Below are 18712 nucleotides of genomic sequence, written 5' to 3'. Positions count from 1 at the left end.
TTCAGTTTAAATACATTCCCCCTTGCCCTCGTCCCATTGTTTTCTATCTCCTTGTAAGCTCCTTTCAGGTACTGGAAGATTGCAGTGAGGTCTCCCCAGAGCCTTCTCCTCTCCAAGAGAAACAATTACAACTCCCTCAACATTTCTTCATAGGCATGATGCTTCAGCTCTCTGACCGTCTTTGTGCGACTTCTCTGAACCCACTCCAACAGCTCCATATCCTTCTTGACCAGGTCTGGGCCCCCTAGTACACTCCAAGGGGGCCTCACCAGCCTAGAGAAGATGGGGACAATTACCTCCCTCTCTCTGCTGGCCCCATCTCCTCAGATGCAGTCCAGGATACCATTGGCCTTCCAGGCTGCAAGAACACACTGCTGGCTCTTGTCCAGCTTTTCATCGATCAGAATCCCTAGTCCTTTTCTGGAGGGCTGATCTCAATGAGTTGTTCTCCCATTCTCTCTGTACTCATATCTAGGATTGCCCCAGTCCAAGTGCAGTACCTTGCCTTTGGTCTTATTGAACCTCATTAGATTCTCATAGGCTCACTTTTCAAGCCTGTCCAGGTACCTCTGGATGGTATCCCTCCCTTCTATTGTGCTGACTGCACCACTCAGTGTTATCAGCAAACTTCCTGAGAATACACACAATCTCTCAAACTCAGAGATAAGGATATGGTGTGGGACCACGTCAACAGCTTGGGATCACTATCTAGCCTTAATTCTGGAAAATATCAAACACCAGAAGAGGAAAAACTAAAGTAACTACAAGATTTATCACTGCTCACTAGATTTTATAGCATGTGCTTACTTGTCTGACTGGAACACGCTACGTAAACTTGAGAGTCAAACTAATGCTTTTAATGACATCTGTGAATCTTACAATAATCCCAGGTTCAACCCAAAGATTGTGCTGAATATTTACAAAACAACTAGCCAGGTCACAAACTGGCACAGAGCAGAGTAGGAATACTTTCAAGCTGAGTTTTACTCTTCCACACTTAAAACAAAACATGTCCCAACTGAGGTGAGATTCAATGAGTAAGCAGCCACTATTTGTAGATACAAAGCAAGGCCTCCTTTCAGACTTGATCAGGTAACTCTATTCCTTTGGGATGCAAGCAAAAAATCCTCAGTGATATAAATGGAAGACAGAGACAAGTAACTCAACACACAAGAACAGAAATATTTTAAAATGCAAAAAAAAACCAAAACCTTAAAAAGTAGAAGTGAGATTGACAGTATTCTAAAGGGCAGTTAAAGAATGGCTCTGCACTGTTGACAAAGTTTTAATCAGAAAAAGCCACACTTACAAGAAAAACTTTGGCCATAAATCTTCATATCATGAAAACTATGAGGGCTGCTCTGCAGGTAATGCTTCCTAATTTAGAAGGGCTGCTCTGAAAGTAATGCCTCTTATTACCTTATGTTGGCCTATGACATCAGAGGCTGGTGTTGGTAGTACAGCATTTGAACCTTCCCACCATAATTCTGTTAACATTTTGTTGTTATACAACACATTGCAGCAGAGAGGCAGCAGTTTGACAAAGCAACATCTGACATGGACATGTGTACAAAGCAAAGGTGTGTCACTGAATTCCTCCATGTGGAAAAAATTGCTCCCACTGACATTCACTGATGCTTGCTGAATGTTTATGGAGACCAAACAGTGGATGTGAGCACAGTAAGGCAGTGGAGTGGTGCATTATAGCAGTGGCAAAGGTGATGTTAAAGACAAGCCATGTTCCAGACTGACATGCAGATCTTTACAAGATTGGAATTCAGGCTCTTGTTCATGGCTGGCAAAAAATGTATAGCTCAAGGTGGTAACTATGTTAAAAAACAGTGTTTTGTAGCTGAGAATTTGCTCTGACAAATAGCATTATTGTGCTCTTGGTATTTGTAATAGTTTCTGTGGAAATAAGTAAGAGGCATTACTTTTGGAGAAACCTACATATACTGCTTTATCATAAAATACCTGCTTGGAGAGTAACTTTAAATTTTTTCCCCTCTCATAACTACAATTACTAAGGAAAAGGTGACCGTATGATTTATGTGGGTTTACATGTATATGGGTTAAAGATGACCTGTTCTACTAAAAAATGTCACAATAGCTAAGCCAGTAGGAAAAAGGCTTAACACCTCAAAGAAGAAAGTATTCACTTCATGATCTATGTAACACATAAAAATACTCAATTTACAAATATGAGATGACAAAACTATGCTAACTTGATGGTAAATAAAAAAGAAAGCCAGCAAGATAAAGCAAAAAATAAAATATCAACAACAACATCATGACATCATCAATAGAAAAATACATCATTTTAATTTCCAAACTGAAGCAACACAGAGCTAGTATATCACAGAATCATAAATCTACATTTCTAAGTACAAGCATATTTGGGCTCTGGGCCTCTGGACCTCGGACCAAAAAATGAAGGTCTTTCAGCTGCAAAGACCACAATCAGGCAACCAGTGTTCAATGAAGAGAATAAATATCCATTTCTATTAAGCCATCCAGCAACTCATGTTTTGTTGAAGAAAATAACCATTGTATCAAAGATTTAATATACTCAGAATGGGACATCTGTAGGTAAGTTACTCACAGTACCCACACAGGTATTTGTTGCTCAAAGAAATGCAATGTAGAAGGCATATATCTGAAAGCCAATATCCAACATGCAACCAGAACTCAGTGAAAATCAAAAATTACCAGTCCACTTATAAACATTTTGCCATGTGTATAAATAACAAGGATCTTCAATGAATACATTTTGATTTGGTGATCAAAGCAGCTATCTGTAAGAAATCTGACTGTGGAACTAAGGAACAATGAATTTGATCCAATAGGGTTATTTTTATATTTCCAATCTTGATCATATTTCAAGACTGAATTTTTAAAGAATTATTACTCATGCTGCTCTAACAATAATCAGCATTTACAATGCAGTATGTTTATATGCACTTTTCTGTTCCTGTCTGCAACTCCAATGCACCTGAGGATTGATTTTACCTGCTATGCTGTCCCGCACTAATTTAAAATAATAATGTAACTTCAACTAGATTAATTAACAGACTGAAAACAGCCACAATATAAGAAAATACATTAAAATGCAGATAGCATATAAAACCCCTCATGATTTAATAATATTCAGCATTCACAGCCCAGTTAATAATAAAATTGTTTTTCTTCTTACAGACTATTTTAGCTATAGGCTGCACTAGCTTTTTTTTTTTTTTTTTTTTTTTTTTAAGTCTAAACTCTACTCTTGAAAAAAATCACTCTCCCCCTTTCAGCTTGTACCTTTTTTGTTTGTTTGTTTTTGTTTCTGTTTTTGTTTTTTAAGAAAGGGCATTCTCCCACTACAGGTAAGTCTCCTATCAACTACCTTTTATAACTTGAGAAAGCTCTGTATAAAACATAAGAATGATTAAACCTTTTAAATAAGCACATCAAAAGTCACCCACTTGCTGTTGGTATCCACAGGAGGTCAGATAAAGCAGGCACACAGGCAATGGTAGAACATAATGTATCTGCAATAGAAACATAATATTAAAAAAAAAGTTAAGGGCCCTGAGCAAATATATCATTAATTAAGAACTCAGGTGTTAAGTTTCAGATAGTGTGACTCATTCCCTTTTCATTTGCCTGAATTCCTACTGTCTTCATGAAGAACTTTTCAAAACCATATTCTCAGTTCTGTTGGACCTTGATCCTTAGTCCTAACAAGAAGCTAGTACACTAAATGAACACTTGTTTCATAATTCCCACCTTTTTTTTTTTTAACACTGTGTGTGTTGTTTTTTTTTTCTTTTTTGTAAATACAAAATCGGCTTAAGAAAACTGTTGATAGCATTAGAAGAGAAATGCAAAGAATAAAAAGAGACAGCAGATTCACTTCAGGTAGTAACACTCCATTTTGCTAAAACACTTAACTCTTGCTAAAAACTGATAACACCCTCTCCTTACAATTCATATGGAAGTTAGCACCAAATGTCTTGCAGCAGGAAGGACAAGGGCACGCCTGCTTTCACTCACTTTGCATACTTCTGTTGCTGCAAGAAACACCATTTGAAAACATTTAAGCAAAACACTAGTTCTCTCCATTAGTGAAAAAATGGAAATACCCTGCTGTGATCCTTCAACCACAAGAAAAGGCTGAAGAAGAGAGAAACAAAGTGCATTTTATAACTTACTAGAAGAGAAAAAAAACCCACGATAGTGGATAGTTGAAAGTGGATGAAACTCAGAACACTGCAAGGTTTAGATTTGATGACTTTTCAGACAAATCTTCCTGGGCAGAAGGAAAAAGAAAAATAAATTCCTCAGCACCACCTGCTGCTTCTACCACGTTTACCATCCATGGCCCTGAAAAATGGAACCCATCCCACACAGCTGTAAATTCAGCTTCTGTCTCCACATAAATCAGACTTATGAAAACAGTTTCTTCTTTTTGAATCTGGCTTTAGAGATAACCAGTTACACCTTGTGTGGACAGCTGCGCATTTTCTATACGCCTCCAAAGATGCTCCTTAAAATGCTGTCTAGTCAGCCAATTAAGATGTGATGCAAAGTCCACTAGAATTAATTCAAGTTTTCCAGACCTGTGTTAAGGGATGGAGTAAGTTGTTCGGGGGCAGTGCAGCGTAACATTCACCTTCAGAGTGCATCTTCCTTGCATTTTAATCTGATGGCACCAGTTTCAACAGAGCACAGAATCATAACCTGCTCATGCAGGTTGCAGACCTCTGGGCACTGCTGGGTAATTATAAATAACCTCCTGCTTTAAGACTACTGTTTCATGCTTATTACCCTCAGTCCAGCTTTTGATTGAGGAAAACCATATGAAGATTTGCCTGACTGTAATTGGTTGTGAACTTTCCCCCAAAACTCCAGATCAACTGCACAACATTTTAAGTTATATGAGGCAGTTGGCAATGAACTGATGGTACAAACCATGTTGAGCTAGTGACCCATGTCACTTGCACTCTGGTTATAGCAGTGCCCATTAGAACAAGGGCTGCAATATTTTGAGTAAGCTCAGTTACATCGCAGCTTGCATTTCAAGTGCAACAATTGGGTAAAGCAGCCTAACATGAAATCTATACTACTTCACTTATACAGAAAAATGACAGCTTGCTTAAGATAGAACAGTTCACAGCTCTGGACAAAAAGCTTGAAACTTAGGGAGAAAGATGTCAACACCGAAAAGGCTCACAGTGGCTACTGTAACATCTCCCTCTTTTAGTCAACCTCTGTTCCTCCTGCCTACAGATGTACGTATTTATAGGATCTTCATCAAGGCCTTACAAAATTATTTACTCCCTTTACATGCTTTTTAGGCTGAGTAAGTCTCGTCTAAGCTTGTTAGACAAGACTTGTTAACACAGCAGACTTTCAAAGAATATCACCTATATTACAGTTTGGACTGACCTGACAGTGCACCATCTAACCAGAAATCCAGCTCTCTCATTTCTTCCAATTTGTTCACGTTTACATCAGACCACATTTCTGGCAGTTGCAAGGATTTAAATTCCCAGTTGCAAAACAAAGTCCAGAATCTAATGAAACAGTTAAATATGTCCATCATCTCCCTGCTGCTGCTACTTGCAAAGAACACAATACAGATGCAGCGGAGATTCTGCAAGCTAAAACAGGCCCTTCTCAGAAAGTTTTCAGAATTCCTATAATTGCAATTAATGTTTATTGTGTCTGCTACTAAGCACCCTGAATACACAATTTACAAGCAAGTGAGGAGAAATATAAAAAATAGCATTTTCTACTATTTTATATTTCTAAATAAGGCCTTGAAGACATAGATACCTCCCACCAACTCTGTTAGTTTATTGGCAGTAAAGTAGGACATCATCTTTAAGCTTGAAAATACCAAAAACACACTTTCTACCTTATACACACATCCTTCTTTCAAGGAATTTGAAAGAATATTATGAACAGCAACTATGAAAACCTTCTCCACTAATGGTAAGTAGACTGTAATAAGGCAGATAGGAGTGCAGGAATGTCTCACAAAGCCCTACCATAATTAATAATTCTGAAGACTATTATGGATCTTGTTACAAGAACACTGAAAGAAGTTTTGCTTATTTATATAACATGAGAGTAAGATGAAAAGTCCGTCAGTTCCCAACTTCAGATTGCTTGTTTGTTTATATTTATTAGTTATACTTAACATTTCTACTCAGAATATCTTCACAGTTCAGTTTGGTTATACAGGCAGACAGCACAAATAAATCTGCTCATAGCATGCATCCAGCAAGGCCTGTTATACTATGAAAATTTTAAATCTTGAAAATGTAACAGTATTCATATTGTGCATATAATGTGCAGTAATATGATTTGCTTTGTGGAGTGCTCTTTCTTTGGACAGAAAAACATACTAAATTAAAGAATGGTATTCATTTGGGTCCTTTAACAAGTAGTTAAACATATAATCAAAATATTAGCACACACAGAGGTACCACTACTCCTTAAAGGATCAACAAAACATTCTTAAGTTTTTGCTCAGCCGGAACACAGTAGAACAGTGTCTGGTATTTCACCAAAAAAGAAAAATCACTACAACAGATCCCTATCTTCCCACCACATATATTCACAAGAAATCATTCTTCTCACTAACTTTATCAAACTCACAGTACTCAGCAACAAAAATACTTTAGCAATCTTGAGAATCTGAGAACCTTCTCCACTGCTTAAACAACAAAAGCCAATTTAATCAGACAGTTAATCCATGCTTTAATTGTATCATATTCTGCACTAAGAGAACTCTGCTGTCCTTTCCCAGGTAACATGTTCTGACTTCAAAAACAGCTTTCACAAAAATCTAAAAATCTTCCCTTAAGCATATTCAAAGACATTCTGTACAGAAATAATATGCCTTCAGTTACCACTGTCTCTTGTTCACATGCTCCATTTGTTGCCCTGCTGCAAGTTAAATACATAGACACAAGAAAAACAATGGCTCATACAAGGAACAACTGCAAAAAGTTAGAGTATTCCAAAAGATTTTTTCCTATTTCATCAGCTATACATTAATATTACACAATGATTTTTAATATATCAGGAATTTGAACACAAATGGTAACAAGCAGATGCAGAAGGAAGATGACAGATCTGTAACATATCAACAACAAAACATGTGGTAAAAAAACCTGGAGAAACAAAGATAACATTTGCTTACAGTTTTCCCTTGGCAAACCACTGACTTGTATCAGCAATTCAGCAAGAGTCCATGAACTTTTGCACAAGGAAAGAGTAATGATCCTGGTCTGATCTGCCTGCACGACACAGGGACTAACTGGACAGAAACATGAGGCTTTTAATCTGTTCCTCTGATTAGAAACAAAAATTGGGATTTCTAAATTATTCACAACTGAATGAAGCCACTACTCTAGCTTTTCTCAGGAAGAAAGCTGCCAAGAGATGTTGTCTGAAAAGCAGAATGAAAAATACATTATAGAAGCCTGGCTGTCACTACAATCTGCCAGGTAGGTGAGCTGCCAAAAAAAAAAAGTGATCAAATCAAAGGTTGCCCACAGACAACAGCTCTGGTTGGGTTCCATCAGAACTCTGGCAAAAGCTGGTTTGTATCTGCAAAACATTTAAATTTCACCATGTTGATAAACTTCAGCAAAAGACTGTTTCATCAGAAAATTTCCTAGCAATTCAAATGGTTGCCCAACTGTTCTGGCAAAGAATATCTCCCAAGACAGTGACATTTGAGGATACTTAGTCCATCAGAGCCACCATCATCTGCATAGCCTTATATGCAGAGAATGTGGGAAGGATAACCACAATAGGTCAGACAGACCTGTCAACGAGGTACGTGAAAAAACGTTCCTTTTTCTAACACATCTCTCAAATTCTTATGAAATGATACAATGAAGAATGACAACAGCAAAACTAGGACACTACACAGCAGGTCAACCTGTACATACTTGCTTGAAACTGAAGTGGATACAAAATAGATCTCAAGAACACCCTCACTATGAGTTTTTTTCTCTTAAAAACAGTCTGCTAGCTGTGGAGACTAAGAATATTTCCATAACTATCATGCTGGATTTTATGTTTCATAAGCAATACTGAAAACGGAATGCCACTTACTAGATCAGACCATGAAATAAGGGTTAATTAGTAGAGACAGATACTCCTTAATTGTTTCTTTAATTTCTTTCAAAAATATATAAAAAAGAAATTGCTGATGTTCCTGTGTATCTGGAACAAATTAAATCAAGGTAAAAAGTATTTTTGAAGGTTGCTGACTGGTAGTTTCATTCTCCCTGGTGGCTTTTGGTTGCAGAAAATGCTGAACCACTTTCCTATACTAAAGTACTGGCTTATGAGTAAAAACGAAGACTAATAAATTACCAAGGAATTAAGAAGCAATAAAGGTTAAAAAAAAATCACATTTCAAAGTGGAAAAATATTCTGATTCACCACTGGAAACAGAAAGCAGTATTTTTATCTTAAAAGGCATTTTTGCCATAACCAATATTAAGGGGAAAAACCCTCCAATCCAGAGTACACAGGTGACAGTTATAGCTATATTTGTGAGTTAAAATAAGCACTGAAAGCACAAATAAAAGTGAAAAGTACAACACAACAGCAACAAAGTCATCTGTCTTAACTGTTTGGATTTCTTAAACATCACAGGGTCCCTGTACTGGTCACATCAGATGCAGGGAAGTGACGCTGGAAGACACTTCTGAAGAAATCAAGTTAATTTTTAACTTTTACAAAAATGCAATTCCCTATGCCACAACTGAAGAAGGATTTGTCAAAACATCAGCCAACAATTGTTTGTACAGTCCTGAGCTGCCAAAGAACAACATCAACAGTTACGAAACAAATGCCAGTTTAGCAGATGCTGTCAAGAACCAAGCAGGTGATATTAAGCTACTAGAAGCCACATGCATTTCACACCGCAGCCTGAGAACATACAACAGTGACACAGCAGAAAAGAGCTCCTGTATCCACAAATGAAATAGTCTCAAAAACCATCCCTCTTCTCTCAGCCTCCAAACACCTGTCCTTTCCCTTTGGGAGGCAGAGATTTCTTGGCAGACGTCTGCTCTCAACAGCTTAACTGCAGAGGAAATGGAACAGTCATGATCCATCACTTGCCGTAGCTTCTGAAGAGCACCAGAATCCGAACCAAGTTCCTTATCCCCTCCAGCTACAGGAGCACTGTGAAGCTTCAATTCTATGCAAATGGTATCTTCTAGGCTAATAACAGCACAAATCCTTCATCGCATAGTTATATCCTGGTAGAAAACACAACGTTCTCTTCCTTCATAGAAGATAAAGGGTTTCTCACATCAAACATTAGTCAATGCTTTCCAGCTACCATTGAAAACTAGGACAAACTGCCCAGCCTGTAGTTTTTCAGCAAGCTTTTTCAAGAACTGGATTTTAAAAAGTTGAAGTCTTTGGGGCATTCCTTTTGAATTCTGTTATCTCCCTTTTCTTGTCCTCTTATCTCACTTCCCCAGTTTGGCAACTTCCCTCCTCAGATGTTAGTACAACTACTGCCTCTGAAGAAACTGTCATATGTGTTTACATAGCATGCAGAAATTCACATGAGTTGAGAAACTACAGTTTTCTTCCTGGGAAGGAGGAGCAGAAGTAACACCACTAAATTCTTACAGGTTCAGTCTTATAAGTAGGAGGTATGAAGAAGGAAGTAACAAAAAGCAAAGATGAAAGATGTCAAAAAAAAGGCTTTTAGACCCTCCTCCGTCACCATGAGTCAAGACACTTTTCTTCTACTGTTTAATCTCCTCTAACACAACTTGAATTTATAAGTATATATATAAAAAAAATAGGGGAAAAAAATGAACTAAACATAGATCCTGACTACTGGCCAAGTATCAGAACAGTTTAAGAAGTGCTAACCTACTTCAAGAATAATTAAAGAGATTTTCAGTCACCTTACATACATTGAGAAACCACTGCAAAGAATTGTATTGCTACACCTCCTTGCTATACTGTCCAAGACAAATAGGTGTCTGCAGTTTCAATAGTCAGGATATCATAATTGAGACTATTCTCCTGTCACACTTCCAACCCTCTAACTATAGACACTAATGGCGTACCTTCACACTTCACCATAAAGGGTAGACCATCATGGAGAATATCATTACAACCTCAGTCACCTTTTCTGCCCACAAAAAGAGAAAATATAAAAATAATTCAGTGAAAAAACATGGTTCATATATTTTTAAGATACCCCTCCAGCTGTTCCAAATCCTGTGGTCTTTCGTTTCTTCCCTCTTCCAGTTTTCACAACTGGACCAAGCAAAGTGTAAAGTTGACTTGGACAAGAACATTGTGTAGTATGCTGCTTGAAGAACACAACTGACTCAACTTTGCTAAGATTTTTCAGTAAAAACTGGGGGGTAAAGGGCAGGAAGGCAAGTAAAACTGAGATAGTCACCAACAGGGTGAAACATCTAGGTGATTGAAGTCACCCTGTACTTCTGTCCCAGCTTTTACAATAGCTGAAGAGAATCTGAAAATGTGCACTTCACTAAATTAGCACTTTGCCAAGGGAACTGTCAGAATGTAAACAGGATAACATTTAAGTCAGAGTGAATCAGCAGTCTCTACAGACAGCCAAAAGGTATAGATTCCACTGTCTCCTCTGCACCCTCATCTTCAGCCCACTCTGCTTTTACAGCTTCTCTTAATCACCTCAGTTTAGAAATTACATATCAACAGACAAGACGTGATGCAAATTTCACGTACAAATTCCTTAAAGTGTGAGTGGGTGTTTTTTTTTGTTTGTTTGTTTTGTTTGGATGCATTGCTTTTTTTTTTTTTTTAAGTGCTTAAAATTATTTAGACAAAGCAAAGCTAAGCCTTTATATATTAGCTCCACTAACTTGAAACAGTGATTTTATTTACAGGTGTTTTAGTCTGACTTTTGATTTCAGAAAATTTAATCCCAATACAGTCTATATAAGATGCTATTACATTTGTATTTAACTTTTCTATAGTACTGCACTAGCAAGTAAAAACCTACTGAAGACTAGACCAGTCCTAGAAAACAAAACTAAAAGAAAACCACAATAATGCTTTCCTACTTGTAACCTCCTTGATCCTAAATGAATTAAATGAGGCTACAAACAGTCATAGAGCACAAACTAGGTCATATATATTAATAGAGAATCAGGGTCTGGTTACTTAATATGATAAAAAATACACACAAAAATGACCCTCAAAGAAATCCAAGTAGCAATATCATACAAGACAGTGCTGTAGAAATACTTGAAAAGGACTGATTTTTGTAAATAGCAGTTTAACAATTGCTACAACTCCCAAGCCTGTATCAATGCATTCAAAAGCTACTTAAATAGTGAGTGACTTAAGAGTTCAGTTACTACATATATAAATATGGCGTTCTCTGTTATTGTTTTATAGAAGGGTTCCAGCATGTTAAAAAAAAAGAACGTGTTCTTTTTTTAAACCCTATTTATTGCTTTATAATGTTGAATCATTTATGATAACAACACTGACATTTTATCTTTATAATTCAGGAAAATGTACTTGCACGATAGTTTACTTAATGCTTCTTTAATCATCAGGCCTGAGAGTCCTCTACTCATTCCCTATCTGAAATACCAGCCAGCTTTTGCAAAGATACAGCACTACAAGCTTTGCCAAGATCACGTTATCTCTATAAACACAGATTGTCAGAAAAAAAAAGTTGGAAGCAAAAAAAAAAAAAAAAAACCCAAAAAACAACCCAGAACTCTGAAAGTAAACAAAGGCTTGTCATAAAGCGTGCCACTAGTGGAGACTCCACAAAAATGATGAAAATGAGCAACTTGTTTAAAATAGAGGGTAATAAATCTAATGAAGGCAACCACATTTAACCATTGTAATCTATCAAATACTCTGTGTTCTCTTGTAGAATGTAAAAGAAGCAAACTTTTCCTTTTGTTCTACAGAAGAAACAAATGCTTATAATATTCATCTATTTTTTACAGAACTCTCTTCTGAGTAAGATGGTTCCAACTTAATTGTTTGCTTTACTTTTAAAGGAAGAAATAAGTATTTCTGAATAAGATAAATATAGGGAGCTATTTATACATGTATCTTGCGTGTTTTCCTCAGCTCTGAAATTACTGACAGAACTATTATGACTTTTGACATTAAATCCTGACAAAAACATTAAGGAAATTGCTGAAAGTAAGAGCATGAGAATTGTGCCCCACTAATTCAAAAAGCAACAGCAGACTACCTGACAAATTCATGAAAATAATATAATGAAAAGCAAATAAGAATTCAAATACAGTAGCTGAAGATTAAAATCATAAGTATCTGTTTGACATACATTTTTCTATTTCTCTCAGAAATAAAACTGCTGGAACAAACAGTCAAGAAAGCAGTAGACCTTCTTACTTTTAAAATAAGAGTTGATACAAAATAGATTTTAGATAAACTCATATTACTGGGCTGTGTGCAGAAGGAAACCCAAGATATAACCAGCACTGATAACAGAAGATCAGATAAAAAGATAAGGTGTTCTTTTCTGGATTTCAAAATGTGTCGCTTTAGATTGTGCTATTATCAGTTCCTTTACAAGGGGACATTATCAAGAAAGAAGAAACATCTATAGCATAACTATATTTTTATACCAATAAATTGTTTATAACTAGTTACATTACAAAATTCCCACTGAACAAATACTAAGCTTCCAGAAGTCTATCTGGTGACAAAAAAAAAATTAGAAAAACCTAACAAAGTCTCTCGGTACATATCACACTCCAAACCTAACCTCAGTTCTTAACTGTTGGGATTCCACCTACGTTCCAATCTTGGATGAGCTCAAACTACTCTAAGTAAACTTCTCTGGATGTACCCACTCAGTAATGCCAAACAGAACATGAGTTCCTCCTACTAAACTCCAATCCCATTCAGAAACCATACACAATAATATAGTGTCTAAATAACAGAACAATACATAATTTGTCCTGGACCAGTCATTCATGAACAAATTCAATTTTCTGTGGAACTTTTCAGAATAATACACATACACAATTGCAGCTTTAACTCAGCTCTGCCAAGCTACAAATTCCAGACTTGGCTGCAAGGGTCAAGAAGGAGCTGCTGCAAGAAAGTAGACACTTATGGACTTCAAGAATCACATCCCAAGGCAAAACAAAAAAACATTAATATCTGGCTAATGAACAGGTGACAAAAAAACAAGCCGTAATCGTGACACAGTGATAAACCCAGCTAAGCTTTCCCCAAGAGACCTGTCAAAAGCACTGCAGCCTCATTTTGATAAATTTTTTTGAAAGCAATTACTTTTATTAGATGAACTGGATTCAAATCTATAAACAAATACCACATTACAGGCAAAGTGTATTGTGTTGTTTTTTTGTTTTTTGTTTGTTTGTTTTGTTTTTGAACACAGAAACTGCACAGAGCAAGACTTGCCTCCAGCTGAACTCCGGGGACAAAATGCCAAGACCCCCTGAAATCAACAGGGAGTTTTACGATCGTCTATATTGCCTCTTGCCTTTATGCATGCTTCGGACTCCTTACCATCTACCTTTAATATGCAACAAACTACAAATTTCTATAAATACTACTAGTTGCAGTATTTGTTAATGTATATTCTAATCATCAAGCTTACTGCAACTGAAATCCCAAGCAGGAATTAAAATTGTCTGAATGGACCACTTCTGACAAGGCTTTTCAGTTGCTATAAATGGATAACCTGCTACTCTCTCCTACGTTTAAGCATTTGTCACATCTGGTCACCTACCAATAAACAATCTTTTAAATGGATTTTTTCCTCTTTCTTAATTGCCACACAGTAAGGACTTTGACCACCAGTACATGTAAGAAACACTACACCCACACCTAGTTCCAAACCAAACATCTACATACCCATCTGCCAATTCCATCAAATAACTGAATTGAGTTTCATTTTATTAAATCAAAACTAGAAGGTCACAGTGGAATTACATGCCTCTGTCTGGTACACAGATAAATGAAAAAATGTACAAAAGACATCCCACAAGACCGGAGAAGCCAAACCCTGGTCCTATTTTGTACATTACTGGTAACATTTACATGGTATTAAATTTATTTTTGAAAAATGCAGTTTTATTGTAGATAAAGAACATGCTCTTGAGAGTCACAAATAGCCATCTGATTGTCTAGAATATTAGAGGTAAACTTTACCAACTGGCAGAGGCACTTAAGTACTCATAGTTATTTTCATACTCTTGTCTGCATTGCACGTTGGTACTAGGGTACTTTAAGTAAAACACAGTCACCCTTCTTATTTTCCAAACTTAACAGAAATAAAAGGAGTCTCAATTTATTGCCTAATTTCACACTGTCGGCCACTGATAGATCAGATATGAACAGTTATTGGTTTCACAATATAGTTAGTAGAATGGATTTCTATTGTAAAGAAGTAAATGCCTCACAACCACCATAGAAGTGCTGCTGAAATCCCCAAACTGCTTGAACACTGCAGAAGAAAATCCCTTTTAAAATTAAATTCTTAGCATAATTCTCCCCATACACAGCATCTCAGTTTCAGTTTTCAGCCTTAGTATATAGAAGAAACCCCAAGCAGGGGAATGAAAAATAGTCTCACCTGAACTCACAAAGTTCAATATAAAGGGCACACGTTTAAAAGAAAAAATTCACAAAACTAATTTATGCCAAAGAAAAAGCCTTAAGAGGGAAAGACATAGAAGAGAGACATTTAATGCACCTCAAAGCAAAGAATGCAATGATTCCATAAACTGTTTTCAGAATTTCTGTTCAATTACTTTTTTGAGTTCCAAAAAAGGAGATTTATACAACAAACGCAACACTATATTAATATCTCTATCAAAAGCTGTGGGTGTACCTAATAGGTGACTAAAGATATTCCTCACACCTTCAGCAGAAGCAGGATTCTTAGTGCTTCAGTTCTGATCCAATCTAAATGCCATCACTATGTAGAATTGCATTAAATAAAACAAAATTCACAAAAAATGGATTCGCGTTATTCTTCCATCCCTATTTATGACTCATGAATTCTAAAAGTGAAGTTTATCTCCTTCACTATATAGCTGTATCTGTTTCCCTCAAACTGTCTCCTGTTTGATAGATAGTACCACTGCTTAAACACTTGACTTCATCAAGCTACTAGTACAAGCAACATACATCATGTAAGCATAGTAAAATCTGGGACAGATCCTGCCAGTCACTTCAGATGGGTGTGACAGATTAGTTTCTTAAGAAAAGTAGTTTGATGATTTTTGTAATCCATACGGGATGTTGGTGACCCTTTCAGAAGCAGAGGAACAAGAAAAAGTGGCAGAGCTTACAGGTACAGGAAACAAGAAACCTTGGGAAAGGGTAGATATCTGTACTAATTCATTTTATGCATCTCTATATTCTTGTCTTACACAAAAGAGTATGTAGGGCTTTACCATCCGATCCCTATACGGTTCCAGGCTTACCCAAGTGAACAAGTACTGCGAGACTCCAGTTTCCTTAGATTATCTGAAACTACTCAGCATCCCCAGACCATTAAAACAAATACTGCAAGAGCCCATAAAAAAGATTACACTTAATAACCCAGGGTAACAAACCAACAAATTTTCCATTCCCATGGTATCCAAATCATAGCTACATGTAAATAGAAGTTAGAAAGAGAAGTAGTTGCTTTTAAAATACACCACTGGTGGTCAGGGTTTTTTTTTTCCCCTCTCCTTTTTGATGGTAGGGAGATACTGTTGTTTTAAAAATTATGAAATATTCCTTTAGATCTTCCTTCACTCTTGACAACATTTAAGGATTGCCTCAGAGCGCAGGAGAAAATGATGGAGAAGGATTTTATTACACTGCAGAGCCTCAGTGGTCAGAGATAAGGATCAGAAATAAGAAGTCATTTCTTCTTGTCTAAACGTAGGGAGTAAATGAAAGACATCTCCACAGCAGTTAATGCCAAGTATACCACAAGTCCCCTACTGTTGAAATGTGCAGCCCTTTTTTGTCTGATGTCAAGATAAATAAAACTTTAGACAGAAAATAAGAAGCAGTAGGGGAAGAGATGTTTATGAGAAAAGCAGACTACCGGGGTGGTCCACAGAGAAAGGCATAAAGGAGTCTTTCAGTAGAACACTTGAACAAGACTAAGCTAACACAGACTTCGAAATTACTTTTTAAATATTCTTATTGTTTTGTGCAGTGTAAAAGTAACAGTGAAGGTGACTTGCTCCCCAATAAACTTGGGGCAGATTGGCACAAGAAGACATGATGTGTTTATTCCAAATGAGAGAACAAGCTGTTTAGAGAATCAACTATTGACAAAAATATCTGTCAGAGAGCCAACTGGTCTTACTGAAAGAAATCAGGGCGGGTAATGTTTGCAGCAACATACTCCACCAGAAGAGCAAATTGGCTCTAATCCTTATGGTTCCAACAATAGTTTGTGATCTGCCACTCTCAAGCAGAATGAATTGACAGGGAAGAAGCTGCGTTATTTTCATTACCACCTGAGATCCACAGTGAGCCAAACTAGAAAGGATCGTAGGCATCTAGCTCTGTCCTAAACACCTACAAAGAAGATGAGAACTGAAGGAATTGTGCTGCACAATCCACCAGCTCTCACATGTGAATTCAGGAGGTGGGTAATACAGTGTTGAAATTTTTTTGAGGCAGTTACCGCAAACATCTACTTAAATACATTGGCTTTGCATCTTCTTGGACAAAAGGAATCACTTGACTTTTCCCAAAGCTTTTACATTATCTAGTCTAAATACAAATGACTTTCAGCAAGGTGTACCAACTACTTATGTCAATTTCTGAAAAGGTGTATAAAACATCAGTGTTTGTTAGTTGATTTATGCTCTGGCCAAACAGTCACACAATTGGTACCATGAGTTCTTGCAGGACATCACTGCTCGTGGTGCTCTTCATGGATAGTCAGCAGATCATAAACAGCTTTTGGAAGCTTGTCACTTGCTGGTTTCCTGCCACAGGTCTTCCACTCCCATTCCACCCTTGTTTTTGTAACATGACTCTGGAAGCTTTGGTACCACCCAGAAGTTAAAGAGGTCCAAGCACAAAAGCTTGGATGTTCTGAAGCACTACAGGCAAGGGCAGTGCAACTAGCTGATCCTCACTTTCTACATACAGCCTGACTCCTCAGCCATGTGGTTCATTTAGGTTTAAGAAAAAATTTTACGATATTCAGCACAAACAACTCTCCTGCACTCAACAGTGCATATCTTCTATGTCTTCCCCATCCACTGAAGTGGCTGACAAAGTTGCACTCACAGTATGTCTCCTTTCCTGAGTTGCTTTACACAACATTATCACAAAAAAAATGATGAATTTACAGAAAAGCAGATATAGGTACCAGCTTTCCAAGCAGCTGGAGTTTATTTTAGCCTTTGAAAAAAACTCAAATGAGAGCTGAGAACTGATGTTTTACATCAAACACCTAAGTACATTGCAAGACTAGTGCTGGGTTTTTTAAAATAATAATAAATAGCTTTTACAGTCAGTAAGAATCACAGCAGGAGACAGTTCATTACAAATAGTTATGTAATTATTAACCATTTTCCCAGACCACCAACGTGGTGAACCTGAAATCTACTTTAATTTCCCTTAAATCTACTATATGTGAAATTCTTAGTGACTACTGGACTGATTCAACTGTCTACTGTGCAGAAAGAAATTAGCACACTGATACCAAATAAATTCCTAATTAATACTTATTTGGATGTTACTCACAGTGGTTAATATAAGACTAGTGGCCACTGTAATCCTATCAAACAAAAAACACTGTGGTAGTTCAACAACAAAAGGGCAGTTAAGCTTCACCACAGTGTTCATTCGCTCCTCCTTGTAAGAAGGATGAGGGAGGAAAGAAAAGCTCATGGGTTGAGATAATGAGCAATTTAGCTGATGGAAAAAAAAAAGGTTAAGACCATGCAAAAGAAAAAGGAGAAAAAAGGAATACACACTACTTTCTATCAGCAAGTAAAGTTCAGCCACCTCCTAGGAAACAGGGCCTCAATATGTGTTACAGTTGATTGGGAAGACATACTTCGATAACAAGAGTATCCCCTTCTCACACCTGTCAGTTTCTACTGCTAAGCACAACACTACATGGCATTCAATATCTCTTTCATTGGTTTATATCAGTTGACCTGGCAATACTACCTCCTACCCACCGTGGCCTACTGGTTTTCGGGGTGGCTGGAGAGGCAGTCTTGATGCTGTGCCAACACTGCTTAGTAAAAGCCAAAATACTGATATAGTAGTTAGAACAGCACTGATACAAATGCAGAGCACAGGCTACTGTTGGAAAAGTTAACATCCCAACCAGATCCAGTACAGCCAGGCTCTGATACACCTTTAATAGACTAGTATTGTGATAGCAAGCATTTCCTTTGCTGTGACTGAAGGTACTCTCTACCAGCACAGACAGTTCAAAATAAATTAGTTAGCTCTCATGGCCATACCATTTTCAAATGCATGAACTTGGCAGCAAAGATAACAAGTGTCCGCCACATTTTTTGAAAAAGTTGTATCAAAAAGCTATTTTGTTGCCTGCATCCTGCACTACTGCAATTGCCTATCTGCCTACTTTCCACCCACTTTGATGAAAGACTCAAAACAGGTTTATTTCTTGTTTCTGAAATTGAACTCCTAGATGTTTGCTTCC

General features: G+C 37.1%; 1 protein-coding gene and 1 long non-coding RNA gene across 7 annotated transcripts in view; one reads left to right on the top strand and one right to left on the bottom strand.

Annotated features, from left to right (window-relative positions):
- The window catches only part of JAK2 (Janus kinase 2), an 85541-nt gene that overhangs the window by 48242 nt on the left and 18587 nt on the right, over positions 1-18712 (bottom strand). For all 6 annotated transcript variants that reach the window (XM_046905180.1, XM_015280057.4, NM_001030538.3 and 3 more), the window contains one exon: positions 3465-3530. In XM_046905180.1, coding sequence (XP_046761136.1) covers positions 3465-3530 — 66 coding nt within the window. The remainder of the gene's footprint in view (positions 1-3464; positions 3531-18712) is intronic.
- Positions 10624-13815, top strand: LOC107052271. The gene is made up of 2 exons (XR_001464666.4): positions 10624-10775; positions 13439-13815. It is a non-coding gene; the product is annotated as an uncharacterized LOC107052271 (long non-coding RNA).

This window comes from Gallus gallus, chromosome Z, assembly GCF_016699485.2.
Source record: "Gallus gallus isolate bGalGal1 chromosome Z, bGalGal1.mat.broiler.GRCg7b, whole genome shotgun sequence".
Lineage (NCBI taxonomy): Eukaryota > Metazoa > Chordata > Aves > Galliformes > Phasianidae > Gallus > Gallus gallus.
Note: the sequence above shows the minus strand (reverse complement) of the source record. Positions and strands in the feature narration are given on the sequence as shown.